This window comes from Corylus avellana, chromosome ca10 (genome assembly GCF_901000735.1).
Source record: "Corylus avellana chromosome ca10, CavTom2PMs-1.0".
Lineage (NCBI taxonomy): Eukaryota > Viridiplantae > Streptophyta > Magnoliopsida > Fagales > Betulaceae > Corylus > Corylus avellana.
The window spans coordinates 4,964,198-4,980,709 of record NC_081550.1 but is presented as its reverse complement, the minus strand read 5'-3'; the positions used below and the strand labels follow the sequence as shown (position 1 = coordinate 4,980,709).

The 16,512-nt window shown below is 34.8% G+C and overlaps 1 protein-coding gene and 1 non-coding gene across 4 annotated transcripts; both read right to left on the bottom strand.

Moving 5' to 3' along the window:
* Positions 1-192: 192 nt before the first annotated feature.
* LOC132164818 (5S ribosomal RNA) lies at positions 193-311 on the bottom strand. The gene has a single exon (XR_009438421.1). It is a non-coding gene; the product is annotated as a 5S ribosomal RNA (ribosomal RNA).
* A 5,064-nt stretch (positions 312-5,375) lies between these two features.
* On the bottom strand, positions 5,376-12,218 carry LOC132163552 (transcription factor TGA9). 3 transcript variants are annotated; one of them, XM_059573871.1, is made up of 13 exons: positions 11,993-12,218; positions 11,750-11,902; positions 11,488-11,579; positions 11,041-11,120; positions 10,541-10,777; positions 9,575-9,619; positions 9,405-9,464; positions 9,189-9,266; positions 8,998-9,046; positions 8,024-8,295; positions 7,679-7,900; positions 5,855-5,997; positions 5,376-5,738 (listed from the first exon to the last, which is right to left on the bottom strand). In XM_059573871.1, the coding sequence occupies exons 2-13, from the start codon at positions 11,857-11,859 to the stop codon at positions 5,648-5,650; spliced, it is 1,479 nt and encodes a 492-aa protein (XP_059429854.1). In that variant the 5' UTR covers positions 11,860-11,902; positions 11,993-12,218; the 3' UTR covers positions 5,376-5,647. The 3 variants fall into 3 exon arrangements, with proteins under 3 accessions (XP_059429854.1, XP_059429856.1, XP_059429857.1); XM_059573873.1 differs by having other exon boundaries at positions 11,044-11,120; XM_059573874.1 differs by lacking the exons at positions 11,488-11,579; positions 11,750-11,902; positions 11,993-12,218 and adding an exon at positions 11,207-11,286.
* Between the last annotated feature and the right edge of the window lie 4,294 nt (positions 12,219-16,512).

The following is a 16,512-nucleotide window of genomic DNA, read 5'->3' as shown; positions in this document are numbered from 1 at the left end:
TGTTATATAGTTTAAAGAAGTAATTGTTTATAAAAGAAAGAGAGAGGGTTGGTCAATTTGACCATAAATTATTTTTTCTTTGTAATATTATTCACCCACTAAACGTTATATAATTATAAAAAGTAATTTCTAAAAGTTTGTCTCTCTTTCAATTGAAATCTTTTTTTTTTTTTTTTGATAAGTATTTAATGAGGGGTGCAACACGAGGACTTTCCAGGAGGTCACCAATCTTAGTACTTCTCTCGTCCAAGCACGCTTAACTGCGGAGTTTTGATGAGATCCAGTGCATTAGTGCTGGTATGATCACACCCAATTGAAATCTTATAAGTATTATTACTCTTTTTTTCTTTTTTTTTTTCTTTCACAATTCATACAGATTAATACCTAGTCTCACTCTTCATTTCTGCCCTATTTTATTTTTGGTCACTAAAGCTATACATTCTCTTTAAAAGTTATATTCACTAATTATCGTACTAATAGACCTAACTATCCTCGGGATAAAAAGGTAATTGGCTAAATTTTGTTTATATATATTTTTAAAATATATGTTTTCTTTTGAACATAAAAGTATAATACTAAAAGAGCCATTAAAGAAAATATTAATTTTGGAAGATAATAATAGATCGATTGAAGCATTGGATTTAGTCGTCTTTCATCATTTGCCCCTTGCAATTTGGCAAACATGTTAGTCAACGCCAAACAAACTCTAAAAAAAATAAGACTATTAATTCTTTAATTAATACCAATGTGAACACATTACTTTTGGAAGATAATATAGATCAATTAATTAATAATTAAGTTTAAAGCAATGGATTTGGCGTCTTCCTATTTCTCTTTGTAATTGATCAGGTGGGTCTTTAGCAATCATGTTGGTCAATGCCAAAAAAATTATTATTTAATACCACATTTATCAATTATTGAAGCCTTTTCAAAGCAATATTACTTTCCATAAGCAGGATTAAATTATTTGTAAATTTACGGTCAACCTTACCACTAGATCCTGACCATAAAACTATGATATCAACCAACCATACCAAATTACTTTAAAAAGGGAAAAAAAAAAAAAAAAAAAAAAAAAAGAAGCCCCATACCAATTGCTGAAAATAATTTATCAAAAAGAGATACATATGAATTTGTTTTCTAGTGTATATATAGAAAGATACAGGTGAGAGTATGAATATTTACAGCTTAATTCAATAATTTCCTACGATTAAGTAGCAGGCCAATGGAAGAAACTCAAATTATTTTGAAATAATTTCCGCTGATGAAATAGTAATTGATCACTGAGAATTAGTTTAGATCATGTGAAATTTGGCAAATTAATCTAATTAAAATTGATTTCCAATTACTTTCTATCATGCTTGCGTCTTGTGTCGTATGCGCACATGATGCAAGTTGGGGTGTCGTCTTTGGAGAGAATTACTCTGAAACCTTAGTGGATAGAGCTTGCATCTTGTGTCATTGCCAACTGCCATTAATGTATCATCACTTTGGAAAGGTTGTTTTATGGTCAGGTTTTCAAGCTCATTGGTAATGTGAGTGTTGGCACCACTATCAGCAAACCATTGTTATTCATTATAGGCAGCATTAGTTTGAGCCACCAAGTCCTGGTGGCTTGGTACTAGCTGCTCGTGGGGAAATTTTCTTTTTTTTGGCTATGGCTTGTGTTGATTCAACAACATCTCATGGCTTAACAACTCATCTTGAGAATCATCAAACGTCAATGGATTCTCATGAATAGAAAAAAGAAAATGAAGTAATTAATGTATTTAAGGAAGGATTGAGGCCACTAATAATAGAGGAAATCAGGTCCTCATCCTCAAGAGGTTTACCGACGGCTGCTAGCAATTTGAAGATATTCATAACATGATTTGGAGCCCTGAGGAAGATTCTGCAATTTCATTTTTAAATGAGCAACTTGAGAGTTAGACTTATTTACAGGTGTTGAGTCCATACACAGTGGACAGCACCTTCTCAGAGAGAGCAACATTTATCTAGCTGAGATATTGATCCTTCCTAGTTCAGATAACATAATTAATGTTATGAATTAAGAGTTTCCTACCCTAATCAACTAGGAATTTTGAAGGGCACGACTTGGAACCATGCATCAATCACTAAGAATTTCATCTTGCGCCTTATGCGCACAGAGTAGTGATAATCATAACACCAGTGTGAGTAAACAGTCACTCACGCCGGTGTATTTTATAATATTATTTTTTTAATATTACTGTTCAATTTTTTTTTAATAATATAATAATATTATAATACACCAGCGTGAGTGACTGTTCACTCACGCTGGTGTTATAATTATCACTACTCGTGAGCACGGGCACAAGACACAAACCAAAACCCTAATAACAATATACACATGCGATAGAACCCAACACCTAAACTCACTGTCACTTTATGATTTCTATAATAAGTAATTATTAATTCATGTTCGTGCGATAAAAACATTTTCAATAGAATGACTTGTAATGCACTATATATCTATATATATCTAAGGCATATATAATAATATTTTTACTGGAAAGTTATGACGAAAGTATTATCTTTTCTGATAAACCAGACCTAATCCAAAATTGACGTCTATATATATATATATATAGGGTCATCTTGTCCCCTATAATCGAATTGGATTAAGAAAGCATGCTGATGATGACCGAATTTGCCACCCCTTTGTTTAAAATTAGTTATATTCGTAATGGAGCCAAAAAGCAGAGACGCCAAAAAGGAAAAAAGAGTAAATAAATTGTAATAAAAATGTTAGAAATCCGACATTGAAGGTCGGGTATCAGCTACAGGAGAGCATATTAGTTGACGTACCATTGTTGTAGTCATAGGATATGCCACAAAATCTTAATGGAAGAATATAAAAAGCAGTGTGTCGGTGACCTAATATATCGATTGATTATTATTAATAATATATATATATAGTGTGGCCAAGAGTTGTTGGTGATTTACTAGCTAGTTAAATTGCTGTATGGTACTCCCGTTGGAGAAGGAATTGTAGAAGCTTTTTCAGTGATCAGTAATATTATATATGGAAGTAGGTGAAAATCCTGCGTTGGAACTTAACTTTTTTATTTTATTTTTTTTTCGTAAAGATCGATCTCACAATCTAGTTGACAACAATAGAATGGAATTATAATGACGCACTCGTGGATGTTGATTTTTAGCTGTAGCCTGTAGGCCATGGTTGAGTATACGTATGAGCTTCCTAGCTCTCATGGCACAAGGCTGGCTAACTCGATGCATGTCTTTTTGTCATGATCTTTATCATTTTGGTATGTTGTGACATGGGAAACCTCACCATTTAGCTACATATATATATATATATCCACATACATGGTGATACTTTTTACTAAAAGACCTCGCAAAGGCCCATTCAAACCCAATAAAACATGTTACTTTTGGAACTTTGGAAGGATCTATTTGCCCCCAGATGGGTTGTAACTTGTACGTACCCGGCGGGTTATCTCTTGGCAGGACTAGATCATCCCTTCCTCGGAGATGGCCCAACCGGCGATCAACTGCTTGGTAGACACGTGGTGAAAAGACCATATATAAAAAGAAAGATTTATTGAGTATATATGGCCTTTAGTTACGGTCTTACCTACTTGGACTTGGCTTAATAAGGGAAGGATTAATGAGAGCACCCCTCCTAAGGAAATTCATTCATGAAAATACACCATCCTATGCCTCCTAGTTTCTTTCTCAAACACCATACCAATTTAAGTATCAGGGTGTTCTCTGTTGGTACTTCAACGAGTTATTCTTATCTGTTTCTTGTCTTTACAAGTCTTTTTAGTTGAAATTTTGATGTGTAGCCAACCGTACGAACAATATACATGCTTGCTTTTAACTCATAACAACTTTTTATTTATTTATTTTTTTATTTAAAAAAAAAAAATCCCTATGAGCCATACTTTCTAGAACTCATAATTCTTAATTTCTTTTGGTAATTATGACTATTGGGGCCATTTCTAAATATATCTTCAGTTGGGGGGGTTTCGATTAAATTATATATCTATTGAACTAGCTTTATCTCTTTCACACAGATCATACGCATGCAGCATGCACAAACAAACAAAGAAAAAGCACACAGTACCATACATAACGCCCCCTCACATTGTATGCATGCACTGATGCACATGCACTCTCTCATCATAAATACATGATGCCAACTTTCCTAAGTAACTTCCTACCCGCCCGCTACCTGTTCTATATTTTTATTAACAATAATAATAATAATAATAATAAAACTAAAAACTAATAGATTTTTTCAGTGAAATTAAGTTAATCACCAAACACAAACAGCATTCTAATTAATACATTCTAATAGCTAGCTAGCAACGTGAATCATGCGTCAATATACATATCCATCTCTAATATTTTATTAATTAATTAGTGTAAAAAACCATGGTATAGTAGCTGACAACTGACAATATTAAATAAACTTATATATATATATATTACTTCTCAAAAGATATACAAATTATTTTGATTTAATCCATAAAATTTAGAAAAGTTGCAATCAATTATTCTTAAATAATTTGAAACATTGAGATTCATTTCTTTCATATACTCTAATAATATAGCTTATGGAAAATCGTTTCATGTTAGCTTAATTATTCACATCAATAATTGAAATTACTCGATTATTAATACTTTCTATCATATCGATTCTATAGGGACAAAAATGTTTAATAATTATGACTTATAAGACTATTTGTAAACTTGATTACAGCTTTTAAAATTTCAATGACTAATTTAAATCTCTTTTTCTTTTCCTATCTTATATATAGATAAATGCATACAAAACAAAACCCAACCAATATATTATCGATATATATATATAGAACAACATGGCCACTTAATTATTGGTGCATGCATTTTAATTCCTGTCCAACTCTGGCCACCATTCCTGCTAGTTGTTGGTTTATTCAATTAGAATCATAGGAATTCTCTCTCTCTCTCTCTCGTCGTTTTGCATTACAATAATCGCACTTGTAACCAGTTGATATAAATGAAGTTCAACCACCTAACTTCTATCTCTTTTCCCACTACATTTTTTTGTTCATCACCCATTAAGAAACGACAATGTTTTTAAGCTTATATTCTTTCTATTAGAATACTCTCCCTCACAACCACTTCATATAATGAAGCCTCTCTCTCTCTCTCTCTCTCTCTCTCTCTCTCTCATCCTTTTGTGTTTTGGCCCTTACTTCATTCAAGAGCCAATTAGATCAAAGATGGTAGTTTAGAAGAAGAAAAAAAATACAAAAAAAAAAAAAGGGGGAAAGGAAAGAGAGCCACTAGATGGATGGATGGATGTGTATACTCACACTTCATTTCATTTTTTTTTTCCTCATTCATTAATTAAGCAAGTAGAAGCTTCCTCTCATACACATAAAATTAATTATATATACAAGATAACATACTAATATAACATAAAGATAATAAAAAGCAGAAGATATAAAGAAGAAGAAGATAAAAGAAGAAATGTCCTATCTCCTCTAAAGTATCTTGAAGAAATCCAACAGCTAGCTAGCTCCATCAAAGCAAACAAGATAAGGATTTGTGATATCATTGGATCCTCCAGCTTTGTGGCTCGAGCTCGCTAGTGGGATCAATCGATTTCCTTTCAATAGCTTGAGAAATGATTCTGTGAATGTTGTTGAACAATTTGCAATTCTGTGGTTGTTTGGCACGAGTTATCTTCACTCATCATGCTCCTGCACATCATCATATGTATTATATATAGCTATATGATTAATTAGACCTCAAAAAGAAAAAAATAAAATAAAACACCCAGAAAAAATAAAGTAAATATAATTGTTTTTGATCTTACTCTCGTGGTCTTGATGCCCAGAGGGAGCTAAGTGCTCGAAGCCGGCCGTAATACTCGCCAATTACAAGAAAACATCGTGCTGCCTGTCGGACTGTCAATATTCGACGCAATTGATGAAGGGTTTGTTGTCTCAAGTTATCAGCCTAATTAATTTCAAATCATAATTAAATAAATTAATCAACCAATTAGTAAGTGCATAATTAAATAATTAAAGATAATCACACACACATTGACATATATATATATCAAAGCACAACAACCACGTAGAGTTGAAATATGTCCCTAGCTAGGACAAGAGCATATGGACATAACTAAACATTTCAAAGAGGTTGAAACTTGAATTTGTCTATTCTATGAATTTGGACTATTCAAAGAGAATTGAAAGAAGGAAGATTAATGCTATAATTTTTTTTAATTAATTAATTATTTTAATTAGTACATACTCCCAAAATTATTTTTAAAGCTTTGTTGACAGGTGTAGCTAGGGTTTTTATTTCAACAGGCATCACTTTCAAACCAACTTTTGATAGATACCTTAGAAGATGAAAAACCCACATCAAAAACCCTAGCAGTCAATGTCCTGATGGACTTCTTAGCAGCAAAGCAATATATATATTCCCCATAGAAATAGACAATCCACCGTACACTTGGCAGGCATGTAGTGGTGGCGATTGATCCTGATTGATTCACAAACTTACATAATACATGTCATGACTCAAAGTCAACTGATATATTCATGATCATCACGATCATAAATAGTGTTGGACGGTTGAATGATCAGCCATCAAATATATCAGAACAGCTGCTAAAAGGTTAACTATATATAATAGTCAAATAAAAGGTGAGGTCATGATAGAGTTACCTGCAGGGGATCACTCCTGCCCTTAAACTTGTCAAGTTTGAATTGCGGCGCAAAACAAGGTGTACAATGAGCTTGATTAATGGAGTATAGGAGGTTAGGAAGGAAACATTTTAACTACTTCATTTTGCTAACCTACCGAGGCCTCATCTTAACCTCACTGTGGTGCCACACAGATAACCACAGGATTAATAATGGTCGAAGAAAAATAGTAACCCTAGGTCCCATAGTCGGCAAGAGGATGTTAGGTGAGATATTCTATTACTTTTTTAGTGTTGACAAGTGGATATTACTCTGGAAACCACCTAGAATTTGAATACTTCTCTGGTTTAGGTTTAATTTTGGCAGACCAACAAGCTTTGAAGTTTTGAGAAATTACCTAAACTAGCTTTAATTATTTCCAACCTTGATGCTCACAATATTGAAATATCATTTTCAAGTAATCCTTTTCTACTTGACACGTATGAGTCTCTAATTAGAAGGTTTCGCTTGTGAAAACGATCTTGATTTTCGATTCCTTTTTCAGATCGCAAGGGGGCAAAAATCACGCCGCCCACATGATTTGACACGGTACGCGTTAAAATATTGGAAGAAAGTACCATCTGTGTTTATCAAATTACTATAAGTACTATATATCTTCGACACGTTTTGAAACCGAATAATCTTTTTAATTTTGAGTCAAACCATATATAGGTAGTTTGTGTTAGTCATTTAGATATAAAAAAATATTACTTTGTAATAGATAAGCATATATATTATAAAACTTTTAGCCAAACAATATATCATATAGATCATACAAAGTTTTCTTGTAATGCCTTATTATTGAGATAATGCAACATAATGTGCAGGTGTTAATTTGATGTGCATGACGCATGCAAATGTCCCTTATAATATGAAAATGCCATGGTTTTTGTCTTTAAACTATGTAATTATGTAATTAAGGTAATCAAGGGGTTATTGATTACCTGCCGGACGAAGCCTTCAAGATTGGCAAGCTTGCTTAAGGCAACAGCCATCTGTTGCATGCCGTCGACGATAGGGACACCGGCAATTGTGTCGACCAGAGCCTGTTGGAGCTGTTCCAGGCCCTGCGAGAGAGCCTCCTCAGCCTGTGTTGAGGTGTGTTGGAGGTTGTAAATCCCTATCACTTGCTGTTCTGTTAGTGGGTCTAATTGACCTATTAACATCTGATTAACACCCCAAGAAAGAAAGAAACGTATAAGACCCGACACGTTAAATATTTAATTGAAATAAAAGTCTAATACGGAGAAAATTTTAAAAATCGAATGCAAAAGAAAATTAATCAAAACCTTGATGAGTTCAGAAGGCCTGAAACCGCCGATCCACATGAAGCATCGCTCAGCCGGAGTAATCCACATCCCAGTATAGAGGTGGAATACATCAGATTTGGCAGCCACTACCTTGAGCTGGAAAATCTCGTCGTAGTGAGAAACATATCCATCTATGATTAACCTAAGATCGCCGTCCGATAAATGCGCATGCAACCCCGTCCGAAGCTCCGACATGAGCCGGTGGTCGTCTTCTAGCCATCTTGCGTATTCCATGTCAAATATTGCAGCTCCTACAAGATTAATAATTATCATTTTGTTATATGATATGATATGGAATAGTTGGACCTACAAATTGGCTAAGAATAATGTGCCTTAATAATTAATGAGCTTGCATGCTGCTAAAAGTAGAAAAGTTGTCACCATGGATCAATAATTCACAGAAAGTTAAACACTTTAATATTTGAAAAAGGCCAAACAATCTAATGAGATTTAAGTACTGATTATGTTTGAATATCAGCTGGTCCTTTTAGCATTTCCTTAGCCTAGCTTCCAACAAAAATTGTTCAAAATAAAGAACTAGGAAAAAGAAACTTTGGTCAAATTTAGAAAAGTACTTTTATACCACTGACATGACAATTCACGTGTTAATTTACCACGTTAATCACTAAACAACAAATTTTCAATTATGTTGCTATTGTCAGATTTTATTTTGTATTAATTCATTTACCCACAAACCCCTTTACCTAACCCCTAGTCGCCACGTGGTGTGTCTTACAGAAAATATACATGACATAAATGGCATTTTCCTTTTGCATTTTACAGGTTTTTCTTTTTTTTTTTTGTCTTTTCTAAGTATGCTGGTCGTTTGGTATATATATATATATATATATGAGAATAAGGATGTTTCATTAAAATAAAAATAAAAATCACCAGATTTCGTTAGGACCAAAGAGAAAAAAGCCAAAAAGAAAAAAAAAAAAAAAAAAACTCACCAGGGCTGAGATTTGAACCAGCACCAACACAACCACCCAAGAATAGCCCCTAAGAGACAACCCAAAATAATTAGATAAGTTAATTAATTGCCCAGGAAAATTAATTAATTAATTAATATGTCAATAATTTAAATATGGTATTTTCAGAAAAAGTAATTGACAAGTTTTATCTAAATTGTCAAAAAGCTAACCTGTGCACGAGCTCTTTGAAGGTCTTGTTCAAGCTGCGTAAGCTTTATTCTACTTGACTCTAGCTGTTGCACATAAGCCTGTTTAGAGAGAGAGAGAGATGAGTGCAAAAGTGAGAAAACAAATTTTAAAGTTTTATCAGATTCTAACATTTAAAACTCAAAGTTGAAGGAAAGTAGGAAATCATAATATTCCTGCAAAGTAAATGTCATACATACCTTTTTCCTGAGACGACTTTTCCTTGCAGCTTCTCTGTTTTGAGCTAGACGTCTCAATGTCTGAAAGCAATGCTCAGTATTTCAGCTCAAAATATCAACACCATGAAGTGTACAGATTTTGGAAAGAAAAACAAAATTAAAAAGGGGAAAAAAAAGGTGTGTTTCAGGACCTTGGCATCAAGTTGTTTCTCTGAGGTTGAACCAGCTCCCTTCCTCTGCAATATTCAAGAAAAAATCAAAGGAAAATTAAAAATAAGTTTGACTAAATATGAGAATAGCCAATCTACTTTATATGATTTTAAAAAGGAGGAGCAAGAGTAGAAATGAATGCAAGGTAGTAGCTAAGCTTAAAATTTAGGAGTTAAAACAGAAGAAAAGCTTCTTCTTCTTTTTTTTTTCTTTTCTTTTCTTAAGTTTATATAGCAACTAAACTAGGAAGCAGAAAAAAAGGAAAAAAAAAAAAAACAGAGAGAAGAAAATGGTTCCCCTATTATTTTATTCCTTGTCTAATTTTGAAGCATTGACTAGATAGCTGTATCTAAGGAGAGATCATTCTCAAACAAGAAGAAATAATTATTAGAGAGCTCACAGGATTTCTTGGAAGCATTTCTGATTTCGGATACTGATTTGAGCACTGCCCTTGAGGCAGGTAATCATCAAGGTAATAAGGGTAGCAAAAGACATCGTTATCTGCCATTTGTTTTTGGTATTTTTTTGTGGATTTGGTTTCTAAGACCAAAACTGGTATGAGGCTAAAAACAAGAAGGCTTTTGTTTTAGTTATAGGCTTATAGCTATAGGAGTTGAGTAAAGTGGGTCACTATTATAATGAGAAACAGTGGTAACTACTGTGAAGATTCTCTCTTTTCTTTTTTTATGCGTACAGTACTCTCTCTCTCTCTCTTCATGTCAGACATTCATCAGAAAATCGTTCAGGAATCAGGGAAACTCTGCACTTCTTTGATTTTCTGAGAGTTGTTGGGATCTGTGCTGTTGTATACGAAGATATGCCGAGAGAGAGAGAGAGAGAGATCAAAACAGTAATGATAACAATAAAGATACCAACTTTTTCCTGAGTTTTGGGGATATAGAAAAGGAGAGCTGGGAGATTAACAGTTAAACACAGTAGTTTAGTACCTTTTCTTGAGGTGCTTTGACAGATGATTGATTATGTGATGGTCCCGTTGCCATCTCTTGGTGTATTTGTTGCTGTTGAAGCTTCAGATGCTTCTGATCAAAAGCCTGATGATCTGAGGAAGATGCCTTTTTACTGATGGGAGATTCTGGTTCCAACTGGGCCTGATCAGCTTTGCTTGAAAGCGTGTTCACTGCTGATCCTGAGTCAGTGCTCTCCCCTCCTGATTTTGAACTTCCCTGCAGTAAGAAGGAAAAACCCACCAAAAAATGTTCAAATGGGTATCCATGGAATCATCCCAAAAATGATCTTAGTCCCCACAAAAGACTCATTTTGCAAAAGGGTATCCAAGAATATCCTAAACAATATCAAAATCACCCTTTAGGCAAATGAGAATTTGAAAATAATGGTTGGGATGTCCTTTTGTGTTTCAACCTTTAAGCATGTTTATCAGGAACCAAAATGAAAAGAGATGGTCAAGATGGAGAAAGTTAGATCCTACTACTCTTGGGGTGGTCTGGAATCTCGTTGGCCATGAAGGGAACATTTCCAGAGTTGCTGCAGGCCTGCCTGTGAATAAAGCTGCAAGAATCACAAAAGCCAAATCTTCAGACGATCACCACAATAAAGACTCCCAAGATTTTCAAAGTCTCAAAAGGTGGAGGAACCTAATTATAATCTCCCTTTTCTGCAGTTATGGAGTCAGTAAATCATGCTGGGGAGGTCAGGTTTCTATGTTTGTAGTCTCACGCCACTCGAGTCCTTTGCCTCAGAATCATTACAGTATTGGAAATGGTAACTCCCCTTACTTTAATTTGCCTTGTGTAGACATATTCAAACCTCCCCCCCTCTCTTTCTCTCTCTCTCTCTGCTTTTAGGAGTTGGTTATGCCTATCATACGTCACAAAAAGAGAAATCATGATAGATAGAGAGAGAAAGAGAAGCATACGTGCTTTAGCTTCATCATTTCTTATCTTAACCCCTTGCAGCACAATTGCCTCTTCTAGCTCTCCAAAATCGAAAGCAGATCCCTCTTGATTGCTAAGATAGAAACAATTAAATGACCCGTGTCAGGCATGAGCAGAGAAGCAAACAAACCCAATCAAATTCAAAAAAAAAAAACAAAACAAAACAAAAAAGAAAATGAAGGAAACCCGTTTGGCAAATAGTTTAGATTTTGATGGAACAATGAAGAAGATTGTCTAACATACATGAAACTTGTAGAAGGAGCATTAATTCCATGAAAAAGTGAATAAGGGACATGGTGATTCGAAGGTCCTGAGTCGGATAAACCAGTCTCCCCAACTCTATGGCTCGCCATGCAAGACCACCTCAGACCATTCTCTTGTTTCTCCGACAAGGAACTGAAAGGGAACATGTTGAAGAAATAAAAACCATAAAAACAAAAGCAGAGGAATTGGAAAACAATTTTCCAAGAATTCACTTCTGTTTACCTCAGTTGTTGTCTTTGGAGTACTTCTATGTGGAATTCTTATTGGCAGCAAAAGGGTGAGAGTCAGAGAGAGAGAGAGAGAGACGAATAGAGCAGCAAAGGATCAAAGATATCTTGTCAAAGTATATTTAAGTAAGCCTCAAGAGGGTCCAGTCTTTTTCTCAGATACATTTTTATCTCTTTGCACCTTTTGATCTTTCCAGCCGTCTCTATCTATTTCTTTTCTCCTTCTCCATGAAGAAACCTGGCTGATTAGTCTGTTTAGGCTGCTTTATCAACCCTCTGTAGTTGTATATATTTATCAGATTTTTGAAACTCATCCCATGGTACACAAAATCTTGTCCTTGCAGACCTGTCTCACACCCTCTTGGGCGTGTGGGGCTTTTAAAAACAAAATTAAAAAACAAAAAACAAAACAGAATTATTAAAAAGAAAAAAATTTTAAAAAAAAAAATTAACTGAAAAAATGTTAGGGTGGGGTCTTTGGCAGGAACCCACTAGAATCACTGACTCTTACTCCACTCTCTCTCTCTTCTAACCGCCTGTGCTTTGTGATTGGTTCCTTTATGGGGCTCTTCAGAGCTGCAAGTACTTGCAGGAGAAAAGATAAACTTATTCCTAAATAAATACCAATAAATTCAACATTGAATAGGAGAGAAGACAAGTTTCTCTTTCACAAAAAGATGGTAAAAGCTTTAACTTTTTACACCCCAAAGAGGGGCTGAGTTTACTTTTGACAATTAAGGGCCTTTTTCAGAGAGATAAGGAGAGTTTTTTTTATTATTTTTTCAAGGCTCTGTTCATACCATTTCAACCATAACATGAGTATAATAATCCACAAGCAAAACCCACTTGTATAATTTCATCCCTGTTTTTTAGATGTATTTGGTTGGTATTATCCTCTTCGTTGATGGGTCAACATCCATTTCCTGTCATCACCTAATACCATGCCACGCCACATTAAAGATTCGTTTCCCTTAATAGAAAAATTTGTTGTCCCTCTGCACCTGAGTTGCAGGTTTCATGGCAGAATGATTTCATTTTTGTTTCTTGTTAAGCTCTTCAATTCCTGCATTTGTTGTGGTTTGCTTGTTTATTTGATTAGAAATCTTATGATTAGTCCTCTAACTTGTACCCTTGTTTCTCCTACTAGCTTGTATTAATAATAAAAGGCACAGACAGAGATGGAGAGAATTATTTTATTCCCAGACTGCTTAAATACTTTAGATATCCATGGCTACTACCATTATTGAGGATTTTATATCTATATTTATATATATACACATATATAGAGAGAGACTTTCAGGTAATGGACTCATCATCTCTCTCATTGAGAGGTGGATGCAAATATTTTATATTGTGCTCATCTACTACCTTTGTAGGTAATATGCCTTCTACCAATTATTCCTTTTATGATTCCAATGATTGGCTTTAAAAAAAAAAAAAATGGTTTCTTTTTTAAACAAAGAGGTGTTCATGGATTAGGTAAAATTGATTTTTAAGTCTGCAACTTTTGTTCCCAATAAACTTTACAACATGTTCTTCTTATGGAAGATATTGATGGACACTGACTTAGATTACAGTATCCCATGGATTTTGCATTTCATCAAACAACTGTAGTTTTTTTATGACTTCTTTTTTCTGCTATGTAGATAGGTGATTGGTCTGGATCAAACCCCCAAGTATTAATTATGCTTTGGAAGATTTTGATTATACTGGATTAAGTCATTGCTTGTTATCTAAGCAAAGAACAAAAGCTTATAAAACTGTTTGTTTTTTCTAGACCGACTCGCGATTTATTCTAAATTTGTATAATAGTGTTAAATTACCGTTTATTTCAAAAGTTATAACAAATTTAGCTGTAATGCCATGAAGAGAAGCTAGGTTTAAAATTGATCATGGTGTTGACCATTCACCGATGGGGAAGATCATGCTCCCCAATGATTAGCAATGGGTCCCAGATTCAAAAAAAAATATCCAGTTTAGGTTATTGTTTGAAACATGTGACAAGTACCCCTGCTTTTAACTCTACATCCAAATCAATCATACATTTTATTTTCAACAAGTAATGAATCCCACAGTCTATTCCATGCAATTTAGTCATTCCTGAATCATTCACATGTTGGATTAGGTTGCTGAAATGGTCAAGTGGCCAATTGGGAACACCCTAAATGCAGAAGAAACTAAATCGCTCACGCGCTGCTGCAAACAAATTTAGATATCCTAAGTTTTCCTTCCTCTTATTCATTCAATCCAGTCTATTAAGCTGACACGTAATTTTCGCAGACATACATAAATTGAATCAGAGGAAATTTCTTTGTTCAGTTTAAAAGTAAAACTTTGTCCAATATAAAATTAGTTAGCAGAATTGGCAGGGTGTTTTTCCATATCTAGCGTGCAAGAAAGCAGTTGCTGACCACTTTAATCGTTTCTACAAACTGTTGAAGCACAGAACCCATATTCTTAAATGGACAGATTTTGTGTAGATATCCTTCCCTTGTGGTCAACTGGGGACATCATTTGACCCTGTAAAGTACAAAAGTTAAAAGAAATGTGGTTTCTCTTAATTCTGGCCTCTGAAATGGTCTCTGGGGAACAAGCCCATATAGTTGAGAGTTATTAAATGCTAAAACCAAACCCACTAAATACTAGTTACTTCCGTCTTTATAATTTATTAAACTGACATATATTCTTCTATGCGTCTTATTAAAAATATATGTAAAAATTATATACGCTAAAAGCTCATCAAAATTAAGAACAGCCCATGAATCATGTAAAATCTCAAGGAGCATGTAAAACTAGTTTTGGTAAATAATGCAAGATATATATGATAAACAATTGAAGAGGCGGTGATGGAACACCATACCAAACTCGAGAGAATTAAGTCCTTTAAGGCGCCAGTTTCTTTGTCTATCTGTGGGTGTCAAGTCACATATAAATTAAGAACTCTCACAATACTGCAATGTTTGTCTCTCATTAACAACAATATTATTTTAACTCCATAACTATTAGTGATACCATTTACTAAAGGCGCGCTCGGGCCTACAAGAGCCATTCAGGCTTTGCAAGGCCCAGTCGGGCCCAACAAAGCCTATTTGCCCTCGAGTTGGGCTATGCCAGTCGGCTGAGGAGGGCTAGTGCCGATGGGTTAGCCCCCTTCTTCAAGGGAGTTGCCGACAGACGATGCCCAACCCGATGAACACATTGCAAGGTGCGACCACCGATAATTGTCCATGAAGACAAACAATAAGACCACTATGATGACCGTACTAAGGGAAGTGTTTGTCAGCCACCGCCACCTATGTCTTGAAAAACCTATCTGCTACACCCCCAGGCAGGATAGTTCGTACTAATAGAATGTTGGGTACCCAAACGTAAATAGTTCGTACAAAGAATGTCGAGCATCTAGGAGGCCCATTTTGTACTGACAAGATGTCGGACGCCTAGGGGTAAGTAGTTTGTACTGGAAATATGTTCTCCAAACGGATGGTGCCACATGACCCAAGTTATCACCCCAATCTGGTGGTACCATGTGGCCTAGATTACTATATCCCCTTCCCTATAAATTAGAGTCTACTATTGCAAGTAAAAACCCAAGCATTTACCATCTTTATAGCTTTCTATTTTCCTCTAGAATTACTCACTAACTTAAACATCGAAGTATTCCTTGTCAGTACCCATGGCGAGTTACTCATGCCTATTTTCTGTCTTTACATATCTTCTTGGTTGGACTATCGGATTACCGAGTACGGTCAACTTTACAGACAACCATCATCATAAATTTCCACAAATTACCATAAAAGGCACAAAATTGTGTAACATTAATAAAATAAGATTCACTTTCTACCAACAATGTATTTTTTTTTTAAGTAATAATGTAGATATTTAGTTACTAGACTGCGCAACAAGTCAACTCTCCAGACCCTACAAACAAACCTAAGCATATAAGAAATTTTTTTTTTTTTTCCTCCATAAGAATATAAGTAAGATTTACAGAAAACAAATAATGCAGGAAAGTTGAGCACCAAGCATTAATCCATAGTACTGATTACAGTTGAATAGAGAGCAAATTGTCAAATTAATCATCAACGTCTGTCCCCTTAATCCCCCTCTCTACTTTTTGGTATGCCCATCTTAATCCCACCAATGCAATAAACTCAAGATTTTCTTTCCCTTTTTTTTCTTTTTCTGTTTTGGGTGGGAGGTAAGTGGAGTTAGCCCCTAGTTTCTTCTCTTTCCAACTTATTTCAATCCCCAACCACAGCTCTTCTGTTCCCCCATAAATACACCTTAAACCGATATGTTTTCTCTACCTTTTCTTACAATAGAACCTTGTCATGTCCCAAAACCGAACAGCTACTTCCCAGATTTCCCGCAATTAGCTTCAAACTCAGGGCACCATGATCAATGACAGATGAGGGGAACAAAAGAGCTTTTAAGTCCATCTTCTCTGCATCTGTCTTGAGTCACATCATGTCTTCATCTCCATCCAACAAATCCACTAGTTATGAGTTTCCAACA